The sequence below is a fragment of the Balaenoptera physalus genome (genome assembly GCF_965194825.1).
Source record: "Balaenoptera physalus genome assembly, chromosome: 13".
In the NCBI taxonomy this organism is placed as follows: Eukaryota; Metazoa; Chordata; class Mammalia; order Artiodactyla; family Balaenopteridae; genus Balaenoptera; species Balaenoptera physalus.
Window position 1 is genome coordinate 6,316,445 of NC_138892.1, and position 19,647 is coordinate 6,336,091.

Sequence of the window (19,647 nt, forward strand, 5' to 3'; positions counted from 1 at the left end):
ATGGCCGTGTGTGTTTTTGTGGCCAGTAGAAAGGATGTGGGATGTTGCTAGAGATGAGCAAACCCACGAATGGAAAAAAGGGCTCTGCATGAGCACGACTGAGAAGATTCCAGAAGTCTCAGGTACACTTAATGTGCTAAGTCTGGCAGGCACACGGGTGCCCACGATGCTTCAAGGAGCACCCCTGACCGTCTTGGAGAACTTTAGAAATAAATTAGTGAAAAGGATGTGCAGAGTACCCCATCTGACTCTTCTGCTGCAATGAGCATCAGAAGAACTGGGGAAGGACTTCCCGGGCGGTCCAGTGGGTAAGACTCTGTGCTCCCAATGCAGGGGGCCCAGGTTCGATCCCTGGCTGGGGAACTAGATCCCGAATGCTGCAATGAAGATCCCGCATGCCACAACTAAGACCCAGCACAGCCAAAAATAAATAAATAAATAAATATTTTTTTAAAAAGAAGAAGAAGAAGAAGAACTGGGGAGCTGGCCGAGGGCTCAGCTAAGTGCCCGTGGCTACCAAGCTGCTGGATTCCTGAGCACGATCTGTGGGACGTGAAATTCCACCAGGGTTGAGTGTGGGCAAAGTGACAGCCACTGAAAGAGCTGCCCCTCCTCTCAGAAGAATGTAGTCAGCTGTCTGCCCATCTCCCGGAGCGTTTCGTACTGTTCAGTCACGTCCGGATGTGAGGACAGAAGAGGCGAGGTGAGAGGGGGAAGCGACAAAAGCCACTGGCTGCCAAAATGAGTGTGAGCTCTAAATACGGAAATTTTATTTTTACTTCATTTGAATTAACTTATTCAATGACCGAAACCAAAACAGACAAGCAACAAAAAGGCCAGAAGCTTGGACCAGCCCTGGTCCTAGGAGTCTGCTGCCGGGCGCAGCACAGGCTGTAGGAACTCAGAGGGAGAGGAGGTCGGCGCTCCAGCAGCAGCCCGGGTAAGAGGCTCTGCCCGGCCCCACTCCCAACAGCTGCCTGCACAGGTCACAGGTCACCCAATTCGAAGCCGGGGGTGACAACTCCAAATCTGGGCGGACCTGGGCCAGGGAGGGGCTGCTGTCTGCTGGGTTGGGGCATGGCCAATACTGCCTCTGACCGCCCCTCCCAGATGGAGTGTTTGTGAGGCTGTCCCTGACGGGGTGAGGCTGGCATGAGTCCCGAAACCCAAGGGACAGGTTGGTCGGCATCCCCCGCTCTGGGCCCAGCCCCATCCTGGCTGAGGCCAGCAGAGGACCACGCTTGGCGCCCGAGCAGAGTCAGGCATTGGACCAGGCAGGCTGCGGGCCTGTGCCCTTCAAGTGGCTGGGCTGGGCTTCCTGGACGTGAAGGGGGTGGGCAGGGCCTCCTCCCTAAGCTGCAGCTATGCCAGTGTCTGCTGCTCCAGCCTGGACGGGCCACCTCCGCTCTTGGAAGGGTCCCGAGAATTGTGGCGAAGCCCTGGCCGGGTCCAGCGTCATCTGGATGATACAGCCCAGACGCATCCAGCAAGAGGACGAGCCCCTCGCCCTCCCCACGGCCAAGGGTCCCACCCAAGTAAAAAGGCCACTGCCAGGAGGTTAAAAAACTTTATTTGGCTTATAAAATTCCACATTCTGAGAGCGAGCTTCAAGCAGTGCAGAAAGCGCAGGACATTGTTTCTGGGGTGGGGGCTCGGCCTGGAGCACCTCTGAAACTGCTGGTGACCCCTGGGCTGAGACCGGACACACAGGCAGCCTGGCGGCCAGGAGAGCCCGGGGGCCACCACCACCAGCAACACCTGACCCGCAGCAGCTGCAGTCCTCAGAGGGCGGGGCGCCTTCATTCCGAGAGCCGACGGCCACGGCTGTCGTCCTGGTTGTCCCGCCAGACGCAGTAGTTGAGCGTGGCCGCAAAGGCCAGCCAGGCCAGGTACGGGTAGAGCAGGCAGGCGGCCGGTGGGCTCACCTGGTGCCAGGCCACGGCCGTGGCTGCTGCCACTCCACCCATCAGCAGGAGGTCCACCAGGGCCTGCACAGACACAGAGGGACGACAGGGAGGCCTGAGGCTCCACGTACCCATGGGGCTGTGTGTCCCAGCTGCCCACCACCACTATGCCTGAGGGAAGTCTCCATCCGCCTCTCAGTGACCTGGCCAAGCCCCGCCCCCATTTTCTGCCTCAGTTTCCTCATCTGTAAAATGGGAACAATCGCCCTTCCCTGACTATGCCATGTGTGGGGTGCACAGCACCAGGTGTAATGTGGGTTCTCCTATACCAACGGCCCCTAAACCCATCAGAGCCCTGCAAGGCTTCCTGCATTGGAAGAAGAGCAGCTGAGGGGCACTGGTCCCCTAAGAGCTTCTGAGGAGACGTGAACCAGGAGCCAAGTGCCTCCCCTGCCCCCGCCTTTAGACCCTGACCCTGAGGGTCTCGGATGTGATGCCCCATGTCCCCCAAGAGAGGAGCCGTCTCCAGGGACCAGGGAGACAAGCCAAGGTCACACTTACCCAACCCATTTGTCGGGCACCGAAGAAGAGGGGAGGCCATGCCCAGTTCAGAGCCAGCTGCCCAGCATAGAGGCCCAGGGGAACCACAGCCTCCTTCGAGAAGCCCCCCAGCTCTTTCCAGATCATGTAGGAGCCATACCTGAAAGAGAGGCTTCCGGTCAGGGCACCAACAGGGAAGAGGCCAGGAGCCTCCCTGCAGGGCCAGGAGCCACGCTCACCTCTGGGACCACACACTGATGGCTCAGGCATGCCCTGCCACTGACTGCTGTGTGACCTCAGGGAAGTTGCTTAACCTCTCTGGGCCTTTGTTTCTCACGGGGTTGCTGTGGAGATTCTACTTAACACACTGGCAGTGCCTAGGGCAGAACCTGACACATGGGACACTCAATAAATATTTGACATTATTATCATCATCAGTGCTGTAACGGGGGAAGCACATAAGGCATGCAAGTAAACAGGATGGGACTTTTGGGCTGGGCCTTAGAGGATGAGTATGAGTTTGCCAGGGGGAGGCAACGAGGATATGCAAAGGCTTAGAGGCATGCCCGAGATCCCCTGAGTCAGCCTATGTTACTGGTGAAGTCTGGGGGGCACTGGGGAGGTGAAGCAGAAGAGGGCCTGGTCATGGGGCTCTTAGGGCCACAAGGACAACAGTAACACCACCAATAATAATATCTAATGCCCTCCAGCATTTACACATGCAGGCACTGCTCTCTTTCCGAGCATTAGCTCATTCATTCTCATGATAACGTCATGAGATGGGCAGTACTACCACCCCCATCTTACAGGTGCAGAAACTGTGGCACAGAGAGTCAAAGCGCTAAGAGCTCTTGGCAGGCAATCAGTAGGTGAGTCAGCATTTGAACCCGAGTGGTCTGAGGCCAGAGCCTGGGCTTTTTATTCTGTGAGGGGTTGGACCTTATCAGGACCACAGGGAGTTTCCACGGGGTTCCACAAGAGAGGTGCCAGATTTATGCTCCATCAGAATCTTGATGGTGGGGGGAGGCCTGGAGGCTGGAGCAAGTTAAGGCAGAAACAGTGGTGCCTGGGCCAGGATGGGGAGGAGAAAGCAGAATGCAGGAAGTGCTGCAGCCCGACTGGGCAGGAACTGGGGCTGGCAGAGGGTGTGGCCCAGGTGACACCCAGGTTTCGAGGACTATCTTACTCCCATCAGAACCCTGGGGCGGACTTCCCTGGTGGCACAGTGGTTAAGAGTCTGCCTGCCAATGCAGGGGACACGGATTCAATCCCTGGTCCGGGAAGATCCCACATGCCGTGGAGCAACTAAGCCCGTGCGCCACAACTACTGAGCCTGCGCTCTAGAGCCCTCGAGCCACAACTACTGAAGCCCACGCGCCTAGAGCCCGTGCTCCGCAACGAGAAGCCACTGCAATGACAAGCCCACACCCCGCAAAGGAGAGTAGCCCCCGCTTGACGTAAGTAGAGAAAGCCTGCGTGCAGCAACGCAGCCAGAAATAAATAAACAAATAAAAATAAAATAAATAAATAAATTTTTAAATTAAAAAAAAAAAAAGAACCCTGGGGCATCAGCCTGGTCTCTGCTACCTGCCCTGTGCAGTCCCACCCTGCACTGGGCTAGCACAGAACCAGTATGCAGGGAACCTTCCAGAGGAGGGTGGGAAGCCGACCAGTTTCCTGGGTGCGGTTCCCACTGGAGCCATGGGGTGGGCGGAGGGGGCACTCCCCCCAATCTTGGAAGCATCCACATGCCCACGTCTGAACTTTGCACACGGAGCCGGCCTCACCCTGCTGTTGTGAAAACAGCCAGAATGCCAGTACGGGGTTGCCCGCCCCTCCCAGGAGGCCCCAGAGGAAAAAGTTCAGTTGTGCAACCAACAGGCCCCATAGTTTTCTCCACCCTCACTTGCCAAACGAGGCCAGGAAGTGGTGCCCACTGCCCCGGGAACACCTGGACAGTTCCCACTCTGGAGGAGAAGCTCTCCCCTCGGGCCTGGGCCTCCCCCTGCCCTGCCTGCCCCGGCAGGTGGACAGACCCAGCTGCCAGGCCAGCACCCATGCCCACCTACCCCATGGCCGAGTACAGCGTGCCCCAGATGGGAGCCAGCGTCCAGCGGGGCGGGTGCCACGAGGGCTTCTGCAGGCTGGCGTACCAGCGGAGACTCTCTCCGCGGACATAGTGGGAGGCCAGGAAGCCCCCCAGACTGGGCACCAGCGTGAAGCCCACGGCGGGCACCCAGGGCGGGGCCATTGCTGCTGCAGCTGCTGTTCCGGAAAGTTCTGAAAGAGAAGACAGGGCTGGGGTGAGAGGCAGTGAGGCTCCAGAGCTGGGGTGGGGCTTCCCCCGGCGCTTCCTGAGGACCTACTGTGCACAGACCCGGGGTGGGTCTGTTACCAGCCCCTCATCACTCATGGATCAACCAATCGATTGATGGAACACGCAGGAGGTGCAGAAAAGATGTGTGAGGTTGGGGGGCCAGTGCTGAGTCCGCCCTGCAGCCCCTGCCAGCCCAGGGCTCCAGGGAATGCGTTTCCACCCACACTCCCACCCCCACCCACGAGGCTGCCCTGACAGGCAGGAGCCTCCCAGGTGCCCCTGCCGTCGGCCCCACGTCCGCTCCTGCTCCAGCTGCCAGGCTCCTGTGCTCTCTCACCCTCACCCTTGACCTTGGGTCTCCTGGCAAGTGACCCCTCCTCTCTGCTGCCTCAATCACGGCCAGTTTGGGTCCCCTCCACCAAGAAGGCTGCCCAGCCCTCCCTCCCCGGGCCGGTACTGCGAGGCCGCCTCGATCCACACCCTGCGCCTGACGCTCCAATACTTCTCATTCAGTCATTCGTCATTCATGCAACAACAGGTATCAGACAGAGATTGGCTCAAATACCCGCTCCCCACCAAAATACTGTGGCCTCCGGCAAATGAACAGAACATCAACGTGGCCGACCTGGGTCCAGCCCAGTGCAGGGGGGTCTCTTTGTACACCATCCCACGGGCCCACCCTAAAATCACCTCCCCTTCCCTGTGTTCCAGAGAGGGAAAGCAGCCTCCCTGGGGTCACACAGCACTCTGGGGTCAGGCTCTGCCCAGGTCGAAAAGCTGCTGGGCCCTGACGCCCAGGGCCACGGACGTGGTGGGTGGAAAGGGACAGAGTTTAAGGCTGGTGAGGGCCCCTCAGCAGCCCTGAGAGGCTGACGGGGCTCAGGGCAAGGCAGGCCTGGATGCTGTCACCACCACCTCCAGGGCTGGAGCCCCCCAGGCAGGGACAGAGGGGACCCAATCTTCAGGTCTCTCCGTTCTGCTCGTCAAACACTCCCCCTTGCCCAGCAGCCCCCAGGTCTGCGCTGAGGACCTACTAGGCGCCCAGCAGCGCTCAAGGCTCCCAGGGAGCTGAGCTCATTGGGGCTGAGAGTCCAGCCAGACAGCAAGCAGAGCCCTGGGCTGGGTGTCGGGGGCCAGCTCTGCCTAACCTGCTGTGGGACCCCAAGCCTATCAGCACCCCTAACTGGGCCTCGGTTTCCCCACCACAAAATGAAGGGGCTGAGCTCCTGCTAACACGCCCTGACTCCAGTTGGAGAAGCGGGAGTGTCTGTAGGAGATAAGAAGCCACACAGCTGGATTATGTTCAGCAAACTTGCAGGACGGCCTGCTAGGATGGGGGCTGGGCACCCACGGTGGATGGAGCGGAAGAGGCCCAGACCTCAGACAGGGCACCCCGACCCAGGATCAGAGAGAAGACGGTGCTGGAAGGACACGGAGCACTTTCTCCCAGGGACACGGGAGGGGAAAGCGGCGGGGGGTGGAGAGAGGCACGAGGCAGACGGGGCAGCAGGTACAGGGAAGAGGCTGTGCCCATCCGGAGGCAGTGGGGAGCCATCGGGGCTTCCGGGCAAAGGGCGAAGGCTGCCCAAGGCAGAAGGGGCAGCTGCTGGCCTGGGGCGCCACAAAGCTCCGTGAGATGCAGAAGCAACCTCAGTGCCCAACACCGGGGACTGTTAAGGATGGGTCAACGCCCAAGTCCCGCTTGGAGAACTCTTTAATGATGTGAAAACTGTCCTCAACATAACATTAAGTGCAGAAAGCAGAATATAAAATTGACTACAGAATTATCCCAATTTTAGCAAAAAATGGATATGCATTTTAAAAACGGTAACAAGCGCGTGAAGACGTTAGCAGCCGTCACCCTCATAAAGCAAACATCTCCTGGGGAACGGCTGTGAGCCCGGCCTGGGCACAGGCCCGACCCAAACACTGTCTTTCTGTCCTCACCCCGCGAGGGACCCACACCATCTTATCCCACCTGCCGATGGACCCAAGGTGCAGAGCGGCGGGGGCGTTTGCCCAGGGCCCCTCCACAAGCGGGTAGCTTGGGAGTCTAAGGCCCACACTCAGCAGAGGGATTTACGATGCTTTGTTATTATTTTCCGAAATGTCTATAACGAGCATAATTTTAAAAGGGACAGTCGGAGAGTGTTAGGCATCCAGCAGAATCTGGCTCTGCCGTCTAGTGGCTCTGATTCCTCCCGCCCTGGGCCTCAGTTTTCTCGCCTGTCGAGTGGGCACAGTGAGCTCATTCCGCACAATCACTGCACAGATGAGCCGTGAGGATAAACACTGCCCAGGGCTGGCTGGTGACAAGTAAAGCTTCCTGTGCTTCTCCCCCAGCCCCTCCCACCCCACCCCCCGGCCCTCTGGTTTCCAGGGTGCACGCAACTGTTCCTGGGGTGGGGCTGAGAGGCTGATCTCACCACAGTATGAAGGCCCACCTCTCCCGGGGCCAGGAGAGCACTGGCCCAGTGCTGCTGCCAGGTGGATGTGGAGCCCTGGGACCCAGCCACCACTGTGTCATCTCAGGGGAGCCCAGGCCACCTCAGCCGGCTTTCTCACCTACGCCATGGGGCACAGCCCTGCTCAGCCTGTTTAATAAATGTGTTGAATCCGCAGCCAAGTGACAGCCCTTGGGCAACCGTAACAAGCTGTGTTCAGTGCCTGCGGGGTCCCCTGGACCATGACATGAGCTGGGCAGGTGGGAGGGCTTCACCTCACACTGACTCTCACACACAGATAGGGACACTGAGGCCCAGGGGGTTGGGGGCTGAACTGTGCCTTTTCCCAGGAAGGTCCCAATTTATGCCCACTTTGTCCCAAAAGAATGGCCCCCCTCCCTCTCAGCAGTGCTCCTTTCACAGGTGACCAAGGTTAACGCCACCGGTGTAAGACACATGACACTGTTCACAGAGGTAGACACACTCGCTCTGGTATTCGTGCCCCAAACACAAACCCCAGTCCAATCATGAGAAAACATCACAATCCCAGACGGAGGAACATTCGACCAAATACCTGGCCTGCGCTCTAGCACTCTTGAAAAGGGTCAAGGTCATGAAAGGCAAGGAAAGACGGAGGGAAATGTCACCGACTAAGGACAAATAACAGCTAAACGCAATGTGGGATCCCAGACGGACGGGGTCCTGGGCCAGCTGAGCACGTTAGCGGGGTTACCGGCACGGTGTGAATTTCCTGGTTCCACTAGGGGAAGCTGGGTGAAGGGTATGCAGCAACTCTCTGCACTACCTTTGTAACTTTACCGCAAATCTAAAATTAGTTCAAAACGAAACATTAAAAAGAAAAGAAGGATCCTGGTTTGGACACTAACGCGCATAGTCTCCTACTTTCTCCTCGATATTGTTGTCACTGCTTCGGTCCCTAAGCCCCACCCCTGACCCACCTGCCACCAAGGCCCCTCAGAGTTTCCTGACCATTTGGTTTTTATTTCTTATTGCTTTTGGTTAATGGAAATGAGAGTCATAAAACATAAAATGAACTATTTTAAAGTGCACAGTTCAGCGGCATTTGGTACATTTCCCAATGTTGTGCAACCACCCATACCAAGTTCCAAAACATTTCCATCACCCCAAAAGACGCCCACCCATCAGCACTCACTCCCCATTCCTCCCTCCCCCAGCCCCTGGCAACCACCCATCTGCCTTCTGTCTCTGTGGATTTACCTTTTCCACACATTTCACATAAACAGAATCACACATTATGTGGACTTTGGGGTCCGGCTTCTCTCACTGAGCGTGTTTTCGAGGCTCACCCACATTGCAGCCTGGGTCCATACTTCTCCCCAAGGCGCTGTGGGCAGGGGCGCTCGTGTCACCCTGCCACGGCACCCAGCCGGTGCCCAGGAAATCCCCAGCGTGCCAGCTGATGGGGCTGGAGAGCCCACCACCCTGGTCCCTTGCTGTGCAGAACAAACAGACACCCAGGAAGAGGTGGTGGCTCTCCCCGCTGTGGTGACAGAGTAAGGCCTGAGCCCACGCTTCTGCTCACCCTTCCAGGCTGCTGTGTTTATGCACCACTGGGCCAAGGGGATTAAAGGGTCTGCCCAGCCTGAGGGTCAGAAAACAGGTAGGTCAAATGCCCCACATGGAGACAGCCCAGGCAAGGAGCTTCCTGGGGCCTCATGGGGACTGCCAGGCTCTTGAATCACCCGATTAGGGGACCCACCAAGCTGAGTCATGCTGGGCTGGGCTGGGCAGGGCAGGGCAGCTGGCCCAAGCAGGCCTGAGGGAGATCCATCCTGTGATGGGGTTAGGGTTAGGGTTTGGGTTAGAGCCACTCCAGTGGCCAGGAGGGGGCTCAGGGCTGAGGCAGAGAGGCAAAGCCACCCACCTGCCCTTTATTTCTGTTTCCGTCAGAAGGTGACTAAGAGCCCAAACCTTGGCTCTGCCTCCAATTTTCTTGGTGAAGCCAAGCCAAAGCTCCTCTCTGGGCCTCGGTTTTCCCTTACATCAGGTGGCTGTAACCTGCCCTGCGTGCTTCATGGGGTCGTGGGCAGGCTCAAGGGAGGTCCAGATAAGCCAGGGGATGTGGGGGTCAGTGTTGGGGACCACTCATCCCTCCAGGAGAAGAAGCAGCTACATGGCGCAGACCCAAGGCTGAGAAAATGTCAGCCAGTTGGTCACCCAACACTCAGTGGGTGAAAATGCTTCCAAACGGCCCCGCCCTCAAGGCCTGGGGCCACTGAAACAGAGGCCAAGAACGGGCAAAGCAGAGAGCTCAGGCCTTGGGGTCAGGAGACCGTGCAAGGCCTCTGGGAGTGAGCGGGGGGGCGGAGCCTGGCGCAGGGCCCGGCTGTCTTCATCCTGGGTCATCACCGCTTCACTCCGGCTTCACAACAGCCGCAGGGGTGGGGCCAGCTGCTTCTCTTCTCAGGCCCTGAGTTCCACATCTCTCGGCCTCCACAGTGGACTCCACTTTCCAGATGAGGAAACCGAGGCACAGGGAGTCACAGAACTTTCCAGGTCTGGGTGACTCTGAGACCTCCTGAAACACCCCTCCAGTTCCTGATCTGGGAGTCTGCTGGCCTCAGCTCTGGGCCACACAGCCAGTCACAACGATGGGCTGTGTCACCTCCCCTCTCTCAGCTTCCTCCTCCATCGTGACAAGGCACTTAAGCCCTGCCCCAGAAAGCTGCGGGGGTGCCCAGGGCTCATCTCAGGCCACTCCCACCCCACCTCAGCCATTCCACCCCCTGCCTTGGTGCCAGAGGATTCTCTCAGGACCAACAGCCTCACTCTCTCCAGCACCAGGGCCAGTGTCCCAGCCCCGACGAGGCATCAGGTCCCAGCCGGGCCCGTGGGCAGCAGTTTCAGGATCTGAATCCTCCCTGCCCCTGGGGTGAGACTCAGGATCTCTCGTCCTAGTGATGCTTCACTCCTGGGCCTCTGTGCCCCCGTCTGTGAAGGGGGGGGCTGCGGCAGTGGGCCTCTGGAGGAGCTTTCTGTTCTCTGAGGCCTCCCTATAGAAGGTGACAGAAACTTCTGCTCAGAGACAGAACAGAGTTTTGCCGTTTCTCTGGTCCCCACCTCCAAGCTGTACCCAGCTCCTCCTGGGCCTTATCTCTCCTTCAAGCCACCACGGATGGTCCCAGGAACTTGTTTTAAGGCTCCTTTTTTTTTTTTTAAATGACTCACAGCTAATCATCCTCATTGTAACCTCTGTTAATCTTTTTCATTATGAAAGTAGCCAATGTAACAGACAACAGGTCTGGAAACCCAGCTGGTCTGGGATGGGGTGGGGCCGGGGGTGACAAAGGGGAATCTGCTTTATGGAGACTATTTATTGAGACAGAGAGCATGCTCAGGCATTGCTTGCACAATCAAAAATAAGTAAAAGAAAATACAAATAAGAGACAGATTCAGAAATGAAGTAATGAAAAGTCAAAAGTGTATACGGCACAAAGTAGGCTCGCCCCCTGTCAGCACCTCCGCTACCCCCGCTCAGCGATCCACTGTCAACGGTTTCTGATTTCTGGCTGAACCAGATGGACACCATTCAGTTATGGCCAGGCAGACACACACACACACACACACACACATGCACACACACACACACACACTCCAGGCACACACTCCTCTGGGCATGCACTGTGGAGGAAGCAGGGCTTTGAAATCAGACCACGAGCATTTGAACCCCAGCTGCACTGCTCTGTGTCCCTGGGCAGTTTCTGTCAGTTTCCCCCCAGTTCAAAGGGCTCCCTCGGTGGCCCAGGATTCTGTCTGAGCCTCCCCCTGGGGAGGCTGAGCAGCCTGTCTCCCTGCTCCCCGAAGAGGCTTGCTCCGCAGCTCCTTTCCCGACCAGTGGACAAGAGCTACTGCTTCCTGGGAGCGGCCCCTGGCCTCCCACTGCCCTGTGTCGGGGTCCCCACGCCACTCCCCACAGAGACACTGGGGCCCTCGGGCCACATCCAAGCAGCCTGGCCTTTGGGCCGCAGGCCTGCTGTGTACCAGGCACTCTGGGCCGTGCTCCTTGTACACAGCCTTCCCCTTGGCCGTGACCCTTTGGAACACCCTCAGTCACACATCCTTAGGGGAGGCTCGAGTCCTGCCCCTCCTGCCGTCCACTCTGCAGCATGTGGCTGGTACCAGGGACCATCATGCCCTAGCAGGCCAGCCCGAGAGGCTCCCAATCCAGGCCAGGCCACAGGCCTCGGCGAGGCTGGCTCTGGCACTCAGCCAGGTGTTCACAGCTGTAAGCCCCCCTGTAAGCAGAGAGGGTCGAGTGCCCCCCAAGGAAGAGAACCACGCATGGCTTTCTTGACACAAGAGAAGCCATTTTAGGCCTAAGCTGTTTTGTGATCTAAGCCTGGCCACAGTGCTTGCCCTTCAACAGGCCTCGAATAATCTTAAGGGAATGAAAGAGCAGACAACTGTTATCAGGCAAGAGAAGTAACAATAGCAAAGATAATAAATCAGTTGTAAAGACTCCCAGTTCTGTCTCAGTGGTAAAGGTTACCCCGAAACACATTTTTGAGCTGTTTTGCAGAATTTAAACACATCTCCCTACCCCACCTCAAGTGCTCAGCTACCAGATCAACTGGAACCTAAGGCATAAGAAGCTGACCTTTGCTGACCCGTTGTAACTTCAATCAACTAAAGCTTGGACTCTACAGACCTCTGCCCCAATTCTATGCTGAATTCTCCTCTGCTCAAGCCCCTTCATGAATATGCAGCTTAAAACTTCCCCAGTTTTGCTGTTTGGGGAGACACTTCTTTGGGAAAGCTCCGAGGTGCTCTCCTTACTTGTTGGAAGTAATAAATCCTTCCTTGTCCCGACCTTTGGCTTGGTTGTGCCTTTTGGCTCGGCACCCACCCGAGAGGCAAACCCAGTTTTCCGGGAACACCACGACCCCTCCCACCTGGGCTCCCAGCTCCTTTGCAGGAGGGGCAGGGGACAGGCAAGTCCCAGGGGATGCCCTGCCCACACCGGGATGTGTAGGCTACAGTGCACCTGAGCACTGGACGGGGATCTAGGGACCCGGTTCTAAGGCTCCGCGGGGCCTTCACTGGCTCTGGACAAATAACCTCCCCTTCTCTGGCCTGGGTTTCCTCCCCTAGAAATGGGGTGTCTCAAGCGGATCTGGAGCCCGAGGTCTCCCAGGCACTCTGTGATCCTCAAGGTATCCCGCTCCTCCACTCCCGCCCTCTGCCGGCCGCGGCTGCTCAGCTACGCATTGGGCGGGAAGGGGGGGTGCCTGGTCCCTCCCGCGGCTCCGCTTCCCGCGGGACCCGAGGACCCGGCGGGGTGCGGCGGGGCGGGGTTGCCCAAGTTCCCCCTTCCGCGCCCCCAATCCCGCCGGAACCCGGCCGCGCAGGAGCGCCGACCGCGGAGGCCAGGGCCGGGTGGAGGGAGAGAGGGGTCACCGCCCCCCCACCACGCCGGCCGATCCAATGGCCGGGTCCCCAGTGCTGCCCCGCGGCCGCCCCCCGGGTCCCCGCCACCTCCCGCCGCAGTTTCTCCTCGGGCCCCGCGCCGGCGGGCGGGCCCTGCCGGGGGTCGCTGCCGTGCGGGGCCCCCTTCCCGCCGCCCCCTCGAAGCCCCGTCCCCACTCACCAGCGACGAGGACTCGCTAGGGGAAGGGCACTGCGTGGCGGGAGGTGGGGCCCGGGCGCGGCCCCGGCCCCGCCCGCGAGGCCCCGCCCACCCCGGCCCCGCCCGGCTTCGCTGGAAACCCGGACAGCGGCCGCCTACAGCCCCGCGGGTTGGGGCGCTCCCTCCTCTCGCCGTCCTGCCAGGAAGACGCGCCTCCGCCTCCCCCGGGCACGAGCGCGCCTCCCGGCCACTTCTCCTTCCCACCGTGACCGCCCCGCCGCGCAGACACTGCCGGCTCTGCAGGCAGGTCGCGTCTCTTCTTCTGCCTCATTTCTCCTATCTGTAAAGTGGGACGATAGAGATCACCGATCTCAGATAGGGGAATTACGTCGCCTGACGGCAGAGCCCTGAACATCCTTCTACACAACAACCCTGGCCACCATCTCCGGAGGAGAACCCCAGTTCCTTTAGCTGTTGCCCCAGGACAGGAGGCAGCGCTGCCCTCTTAGTCCTGGCCCAGCCTCTCTGTGGCTGGCTCCCTCCGCCTCCATCTCCTCATCGGTAAAATGGGCACAGCATGGTGGGACTAAGGAGGATGCCACATGGTAATGCAGGAGACCACAGACGCTTGGCATTCAGTGACCATCATAGCCCAGAGGTGGCCTCCAGTTTGCCAGGGTCACCCTGATGGGACAGCATGTCCAGGAGCAGGCCTTGAGCACTTCACCGCCTGATCTGCACGCACTGCTTTATTACTGCAGCCCAGGGCCTGTCACTGCCCCCTTGACTAACTTGGCCTGGCAGGGCCCGCAGACTGCCAGAACCACAATTGCCCAAACTGGACACTTGGGGGTGGGGGTCGGGAGGCCCAGGTGAACTCTGCCTGCTCCTCCTGAGCTGAAGTCTGACTTTCCGAGGCCCTGCCTTTTTTGCCTTCATGGGCCTCTTCTACCTTTGACTGTGTTTGTATAAAGGCAGGTATAATCCAGGCTGTGTTCTTTTCATCTTTTTCTTGTGATTTTAAAAGAAATTAAAATATTTTCCTGGATCCCTCAAGGTACCATGGGCCCACACATTGTGGCTACTGTTCCTCACGAAGTTGGTCTGGCCACGCCTCCCAGCAAGCTGCCAGCCCTCACCCTCTTCCTGTAAGGAGGTGCCCAGTGGCTTGGCCGAGTGGCAAACCCGCCTGCCCCGGAAGCCCCGTGGTGGGGAGGCAATGCAGCTTCCCTCCCGCCTCTCCCCTCCTGCTTGCAGAGCTCTAGGCCCACGGGGCATCCTGGGAGGCAGCGATTTCTGGTCCCAAATACTTGCTGGGCACCAGGGCCCAGTGGGGGGGGCGCAGAGAACAAACACTAGACCCGCACTTTTCACAGATGAGCCCCTGCAGTTCAGAGGGCCAGTGGCCGCCGGAGGGGTTAACACTGCAGGTCTAGATGAGATGTGGATGTCCTTCCTGGGGTGCCGGGAAGCCTCCCGTTACTTGTGCCCCCCTCTGCCCAACCCCACGCACCCCACCTGAGCCTGGGCAGCGGCCATCATCCTCCCTAGCTGGCCCCCAGGGAGTCCCTTCCATGCCCCTCCTCTGCTCGAGACCCTCTGTGGCTCCCTTAGGATACAGTCCAAGCCTTTTACCTGGCACTCAAGGCCCTGACTACCTGACCCCATCCCACCTCCGTGCCTTTGCATACACTGTTCCCCCTGCACAGAGGATCCTTCACGCCCACCCTAGGCAATTCAACGTGTCCAAGTCTGACTGCTCCCCAGTGTCACCCCAGGAAGCTCTTCCAGAACCCCAACTCTGTACCACCCCCACTCTAATCGGGCAGTGACCTCTGAACTTCACAGCACTGAGCACTGGAGCCTCTCCTGGGCATTTGGCATGTGCCAACCTCAAGGGACATATATATTGAGCACCGCAGGTTGCCCAGCTCTGGGCTCAACCCTGGAGGGTACGACACAAGCAAACCCAGCCCCCGGCCTCAGTCGATCGAGGAAGGAGGCATGGAAAACACCCTCCCAATCCCCAGAGAATACTCAGAGAGATGACAAGGTCACACAGCCTGTCAGTGATGCAGTCAGGATTTATACCCCGGCAGTCCAGGGCCTGCACTCTTAACTATTGTGTCATTCATTAGGCTTCTCAATTCTGTGATTTGAGTACAGTATTTTCTTATATTTTATTTGTGTGTTTACTTTCTTACATGAATAATTCATATTTATTGTAAGGAAATTGGAAAATACAGACAAATAGAAAAAAAGTCACCCACTCTCCCATTACCCAAGCACAGTCAACACTTTGTGAGTTTTTCTATGGCTTTTTCTAAGCATATGCACATGTTTCTTTACAAGAATGCCTTCATGAAATAATTGGTTTTGTAATTTGTTTTCTTCCCCTTACAATAAATCAGAAACATCTTTCTACATTATCAAACATTTGTCTACATTTAACACGTGTACACTTTAGAGTAATAACAAGACGCCTGTCTGTCCACCCCCCAGGTTAATAAGAAGACGATTCCCAGTGCCCTAGGAACCTGGCGCTCTCTCTGGTGATTGCTCCGGCCACTCCAGAGGTCACCTCTATCTTGACTTTTGGGTTAAACACGCCCTTACTTTCCTTTAGAGTTTTATTAAGACCCTTAGGTATGTCTCCCTGAGCCCGATATTGATTCGCTTCAAACAGCTGAGGGGCAGCATGCAGCTGGCTGGAGAGAGTGGACACGATGGCCGGGGCAGAGGAAGACCCCTAGGAAGGTGAAACTGAACTGAGCCTCTGGGGCACAGACTGGTCTTAGCCTCCCTGAGCATCGACAGGAGTCCCTCTGGGGCAGCCGGTGGGCAAGGCTGGGTGTGCAGCTCCCCTGTCGGCACATCCCGCCAGGCTGTGGTGTGGACATTCAACATGAAATAGTCAGAGGCATGGGCTGTGTGTCTTCTTGCTTCTGAGCTCCCTGCACCTGTGTCCAGACCTCAGGAGCAGGGGTGGACACTTCCGTGAGGCGGAACAGTGTCCTTCACCGAGCCAGGCAGCAGGGCATGGAAGGGAGAACAGGGTCTCATCAGCCTGTGATCAAGACAGCCAAGTGTGGACGGGAATCTAGGCCAGGCTCACCAGATATTCAGTTCCTAAACAGGCAGACAGTGACAGGTGGCAACCTGGTGATGACAGCCCTCTGTGCATCTCGGATGTACCGGCTGCTCGAAGGCCTGGTGCACAGGTCATCCTGGGATCTCTCTTCACCACCAGCCTGGGGGTGGTCTTGACCCCTCTGGGAGCTGGCTCCTCATTTCCTGGACAGCACATCTCACCCTTCCTGGTTCCCCCGTGTTTGCGATGAGCCCATCCTCCAAGGATGCAGTCTTTTTTTTTTTTTTTTTTTTAATTTATTTTTTTTGGCTGCGTTGGGTCTTCGCTGCTGCGCATGGGCTTTCTCTAGTTGCGGTGAGCGGGGGCTACTTTTCATTGCGGTGCGGGCTTCTCATTGCGGTGGCTTCTCTTGCTGCGGAGCATGGGTTCTAGGCGCATGGGCTTCAGTAGTTGTGGCGTGTGGGCTTAGTTGCTCTGCAGCATGTGGGATCTTCCCGGACCAGGGCTCGAACCCATGTCCCCTGCATTGGCAGGCGGATTCCTAACCACTGCGCCACCAGGGAAGTCCCCAAGGATGCAGTCTTAAGAAAGGCTACATAGGAGGTATCTTTTTTGAGATCTTGCACTCTATACCGTGGTTGACTGATGTTTGACTGAGTAAAAATTCAAAGTTGGAGATCATTGTCCTTCAGCATCATGGAGACGTGCCGTTTTCCAGCTGCCATGGTGCTGAAGAGCAGACTGAAGCCGTCCTGTGTTCCGAGCCTTTGTGTGTAACCCCTTTTGTTCTTCCTGGAAGATTTTAAGCTTTTTGTCCCCAGAGTTCTGGAACTCCATGCTGATATTCCTCGATGTGGGCCTAATTTCATCCAATGTTCCAGCTCTCAGGAAACTCATATCTTTTATTTTTCAGAAACTGAATTTTTGGAGGGGATGATTTCCTTCCCTCCATTTTCTCACTTCTCTTTCTGGAATCCCTATTACTCAGAATCCTGGACTTCCTGGGCTTGTCTTCTAACTTCCCTTCCTCTCCTGCTTCTCATGGTTTGCTTTTCTCTTTTTTTGTAAACTTCTGTGACGTTTCCTCAACTTTCTCTTCTTGGCCCTCTATTGATTTTTTAAATTCAGCTATCCTATTCTTTTATTTCCAAGGGATTTTTGTTGTTGTTGTTTTCTGAAGGTTTTTTTTTTAAAAAAATAACTTCCTGGACTTCCCTGGTGGTCCAGTGGTTAAGACTCCGTGCTCCCACTGCAGGGGGCACAGGTTCAATCCCTGGTTGGGGAAGATCTGGAATGCTGCACAGTGTGGCAAAAAAAAAAAAAAAAACTATAAAAAAAATTAAAACTTCCTATACATTTTTCACTGATGCAATGTCTTCTCTTACTTCTCAACTATCAAGGATAATTTTCTTAAAACAATTATTTTCTTCTCTCATCATAGTCTCTGATTCCTATGCATTGTAGTTATTTTCTTTTATTTTTTTCTGTATGTAAGAGGCTTTCCTCAGATGCTTGGGAATCTTTGGCTGGCTGCTCATGATAAGAAGAAAAAAGGAAAATAAGTCTTTGGATGGTATTTGTTGAATTAGCTTCACTGTAAGTTGAACTTGGTGGTCATTTGTCTGGTAACTTCCTGGACTGTCAATATCTTCAGCATTTTCCTCTTGTACTGGTCAGATTCCCCCAGGCCCTCCAGTTCTTGCCTGGAGGGTAGGGGTCTGGTGGCACGTTTCTGGGAGCCGGTGGTGGGGAGCATGGGAGGAGATCTCTGCATTCAGCAGTCAGGATCCACCTGTTTCAGCAGAGAACCCACGTTCACCATGATCCCTGGCCTGCCCAGCCCTTTCCAGAGCCAAGCATTTGCCAGAATGAGGGAGGGGTATCACCCAGGGGCTAGAGAGAGGGAAGACATCTAAAGATCTAACTGTTCTTCAAAGACACCTTCAAAGAGTTCTCTTAATTTCAGCCTTTTTTAACCCTTAGATCTAGAAGTGGCTAGGGCTACCAGTTCCTAAGCATTTAAGGATTCTGTTGTATGAATAAGGGTTGGTTCTCAGCCTTCGGCTGTCTGGAGTCTGCTGAATCAGGTAATACTGGTCATCCTGGTTTCCAGCTTGAAGAGATTCTGTTGCTGGGGCCCCCTTTCCTGTTCTCCCTGTCCTTGTGTTTTATTATGTCTTTAAAAGTTTCCTTTCCTCTGGGTTTATGTGCTTCTGGAGGCAGCATGTGCTCTGTTCATGTCTTAACCTGAAAACCTCCTCCATATCTTTTATCACCACAGCATTGTATAGATTTGCCATCATTCATTTAACTAATCTCCTCTTGCTGGATATGCACCTCATTTCCTCCTTTTCCGTGTCAAAAGCAAGGCTGCTGCGGATGACCTGAGAGCTCATCTGATTCTTTTCTCAGGACAAGCTCACTGTAGTAGATTTGATGATGTGAGTCTGATCTCGGAGAGACAGCAGTGAGCGGTCCTTAAGAGAGATTGTAGTTCCCTGCCCAGGAGTTGAACCTGGGTAGCCTAGATGAAAACCAGGAATCGTAGCCGCTAGACCACGAGGAGCTAGAGACTAGAAGCAAAGGGGCCCTAGCTCTTTCCCCCATTTGAAAGCAAGAATGTTTCAAGGAGGCAAAAACTGTAAAATCAGGTACAAAGTTTATTATTAGAGACACAGCATAACATGTGGGAGAGCACACAGACAAACCGTCTGTTTGTTAAGACAGAAGCAGGGCAGAAATACACACCTGGAGGGAAAGGCTATGGGCCTCCTCTCTAACGAGGAGGAGGGCAGTAAGTCAGAAGCTAGCCAGAAATACACACGCAGAGAGGAGTGTGGGAGTCCTGAATAAGGAGCTCAGTAAAGAGGTGATTTAAATCACGTATATAGGACAGTTCTTCGGGTCTTTGTTTACATTTGGCCAATTATCTCGTTTCTTTTTTCACAGCTGACGGGTCCCAGGACCCTCCCCAACATGCATGTGCAACAGTTTGCTAAGATGGATCCCACTGCAGAGGCCTTCTAGCTGGGTGTATGTCCACACATACTATGGGGTGGCGGCTGCACCCTTTCTGACCCCCAAGGAGCCTTCCTGCGCATGTGCAGACAGGGAAGTTTTTATTGACCTCAGGAGTGGGCGCCTTATCTCTTTACCTTAGCAGAGCTCAGCTTCTGCCACTAGCTTTGTCCTTGGAGTGCCTGGGTGAGAACGAAGCTTCAATTTTACTCCACTTGACAAACCCCAGCTGTGCAGCTCAGCGGCCCATCTATCTCCTACCTCAGGTCTACCTAGATCTTTCTCATTCTGAGGTGTGGCGTGACCTTGTGTGTGTGTGTGTGTGTGTGTGTGTGTGTGTGTGTGTGTGTGTCCTGGGCTCCTTAGAAGAGGCTGGCAGGGAATGAAAGAGGAGCAGGGGGGTAAAGGGGTGTAGTTAGAGATGAGGTCAGAATTAGACTCTCTCTGACCCAGCCTCGCACCCCCAATTTCCAATCCTCCTTTTGTCACTAACCACCTGTCTTTGAGCCCTTGTCTACTCATGTGTAAATTGAGGATAATAATAGCACCTAGTCATCACAGCGTTGCTGTGAGGAATTAAACAGACTAATGTCTGAAAAATATCCAGGGCTTTGTTCAATGGAACAAATATTAATTCGATACTTATTTTGTGCCTGGCACCGTGTCTGGTTTGTAGGAAACAAAAGAGAGGACAGTGCTGGGAAAATCAGATACAAGAAAGAATG

The 19,647-nt window shown here is 55.8% G+C and overlaps 1 protein-coding gene across 1 annotated transcript; it reads right to left on the reverse strand.

The window, feature by feature from the left end:
- Positions 1-1,551: 1,551 nt before the first annotated feature.
- Positions 1,552-12,976, reverse strand: TSPO (translocator protein). Its single transcript, XM_082420555.1, has 4 exons — positions 12,835-12,976; positions 4,514-4,724; positions 2,466-2,604; positions 1,552-1,988 (listed from the first exon to the last, which is right to left on the reverse strand). The coding sequence occupies exons 2-4, from the start codon at positions 4,693-4,695 to the stop codon at positions 1,800-1,802; spliced, it is 510 nt and encodes a 169-aa protein (XP_082276681.1). The 5' UTR covers positions 4,696-4,724; positions 12,835-12,976; the 3' UTR covers positions 1,552-1,799.
- Positions 12,977-19,647: the final 6,671 nt, after the last annotated feature.

Bases quoted from the DNA above. Each gene is read 5' to 3' on its own strand.
- TSPO (XM_082420555.1), bottom strand. From the start codon at position 4,695: ATGGCCCCGCCCTGGGTGCCCGCCGTGGGCTTCACGCTGGTGCCCAGT. The intron at 2,605-4,513 runs GTAGGTGGGCAT...CCTCTCTTTCAG, and splicing joins ACGCTGTACTCGGCCATGGG to GTATGGCTCCTACATGATCT. The intron at 1,989-2,465 runs GTAAGTGTGACC...GTGTCTGTGCAG, and splicing joins GTGCCCGACAAATGGGTTGG to GCCCTGGTGGACCTCCTGCT.